The sequence below is a fragment of the Sapajus apella genome, unplaced genomic scaffold, assembly GCF_009761245.1.
Source record: "Sapajus apella isolate SASKATOON/1434 unplaced genomic scaffold, GSC_monkey_1.0 scaffold214, whole genome shotgun sequence".
Taxonomy (NCBI): domain Eukaryota; kingdom Metazoa; phylum Chordata; class Mammalia; order Primates; family Cebidae; genus Sapajus; species Sapajus apella.
Window position 1 is genome coordinate 576599 of NW_022437154.1, and position 2079 is coordinate 578677.

Below are 2079 nucleotides of genomic sequence, written 5' to 3' on the forward strand. Positions count from 1 at the left end.
GTATTTTTAGTAGAGATGGAGTTTCACCATGTTAGCCAGAATGGTCTCAATCTCCTGACCTCATGATCTGCCCTCCTCGGCCTCCCAAAGTGCTGGGATTACAGGTGTGAGCCACTGCGCCCAGCCGTTTTTTTAAAAAGACTTGCAAAGTCCATAAAAAATAATCGTTATTACCAGTTGAAGATTGTGACTGAAATTGTGGTTCCTTCTGATCAGGCCCAGCTAATAGCAGGCCAGCAATAGCAATTGGTCAATTATACTTTTTCTAAGGGAGTGACAAAATGGGTGCTAAGAAAGTTGTGATGGGCGAGGTGAAGCTATTTAAGTAAAAATTGTAATTAAAACATTGCAAGATCAAGGGTGTTTTGTTCTCATAAAAGGGAATAATAATATTAAGCATAAAACATAGGAGAGTGCTGAACTAAGGTTTAAATGATGTGATGAGCAGAAACCCTGAGTGCCTGTTAAGTTTCTCTGCTAAGTCTGCCTGCCTGCCTGCAATACAAATAAACATATGTGTTTGTTTTTAGTGGAAATTGCAACACTAACAAGAGAGAATGGAAAGACGGTAATCAGAGTTCTCAAACAAAAAGAAGTGGAACAGTTGATCAAAAAACATGAGGAAGAAGAAGCTAAAGCTGAGCGTGAGAAGAAAGAAAAAGAACAGAAAGAAAAGGATAAATAGACACAATCAGAGATTCGGTTACCATTTGGGGCACCGTTTCAGTGTGAAAGCTGACCTACTCTTCCACACTAAGAAGGCTTTGACTTTTTTTAAACTGGTGCAGTGGGAAAATAGGACATTACATACTGAATTGGGTCCTTGTCATTTCTGTTCAATTGAATACTTTATTGTAATGATGAGGGTTACTTTCTGTGGACATCTTAACCTTCCACACACATCCCCTTTTTTTGGAATAAAATTTGGAAAATGGAAATGAAGGAATAAATTCTCTGTAGCAGTAATTGTTAAATATACAAAACTGACAGGGCGAGTATCTTCTTTTCATGCTTTATGCACTGTGGCTTACACTCCTTTCACAAAGATGGGCACATTCGTCAGGCTGGCCAGGTTATTCATCTCTCTCCAGGGATTGGTTCGAGAATGAACACGTGGGCTGAGCAAAGCCAGGATTGATGTGTGGATATGAGGCTGTCACAGCTAGGACTGAGGCTGCCCACTAAGCTGCATGGAAGGTGAGGTGTAGGAGAAGTTAAGGCCACAGAGGAAAAGTGAAACCAAGAGATGAGAACAGTTACTGTTGGCCGAAGGGAGCTCCATTGCTGGGCTTTGTTCAACCTGAGTTCTCTTGGGTTCTGTGGCTTCGTGATAGAAGTGATCCAGGGCAGTGCTACTTAACATGTAGCTTGAGCATCACCTGCGCAGATTCTGGTGCCCCATCCCAGATCTACTTAATTAATACCTCTGAGGGTGGAACCCAGTAATCTCTTTTAACAAGCTCTGCATGTGATTCTTAGGAATGCTAAATAAAGCTTTCAGAAGTTTTTGTTACACGTTAGTTTAGCATCACCTAGCAAGCTTTTGCAACTTGTAATGCCGTATCAACTCGAGCTCTGTGGTGGAACCCAGATAGTGACGTTTATTAAGCTCTTCAAGTGATTCCCATCAGCCAGGATGAGAACCCACGAGTTGAGCTGTAGTTTACCCTTCTCTCAGCTGTTGCCAATCAAATATGGTATCCCAGCCTGGGATAAAATCTACTTCATTGTAGATTTTCTTTTGTTTTTTTTTTCTTTTTTGTTTTGTAGATTTTCTTAAAGAATGCAGCTTCTGGCTAGGCACAGTGGCTCATACCTGTAATCCCAGCACTTTGGGAGGCTGAGGTGGGCGGATCATGAGGTCAAGAGATTGAGACCATCTAACCACGGTGAAACCCTGCCTCTACTAAAAATAAAAGAATTAGCCAGGCGTGGTGGCACGTGCCTGTGGTCCCAGCTACTCAGGAGGCTGAGGTGGAAGAATCGCTTGAACCCAGGAGGTGGAGGTTGCAATAAGCCGACATTGTGCCACTGCACTCCAGCCTGGTGACAGAGCAAGACTCTGTCTCAAAAAAAAAA

The 2079-nt window shown here is 42.4% G+C and overlaps 1 protein-coding gene across 3 annotated transcripts in view; it reads left to right on the plus strand.

Moving 5' to 3' along the window:
* Positions 1-942, plus strand: part of PSMA4 (proteasome 20S subunit alpha 4) — a 9705-nt gene extending 8763 nt beyond the window's left edge. For all 3 annotated transcript variants that reach the window (XM_032270682.1, XM_032270680.1, XM_032270681.1), the window contains one exon: positions 531-942. In XM_032270682.1, the coding sequence (XP_032126573.1) occupies positions 531-685 (155 nt within the window). In that variant the 3' untranslated portion in view covers positions 686-942. The remainder of the gene's footprint in view (positions 1-530) is intronic.
* Positions 943-2079: the final 1137 nt, after the last annotated feature.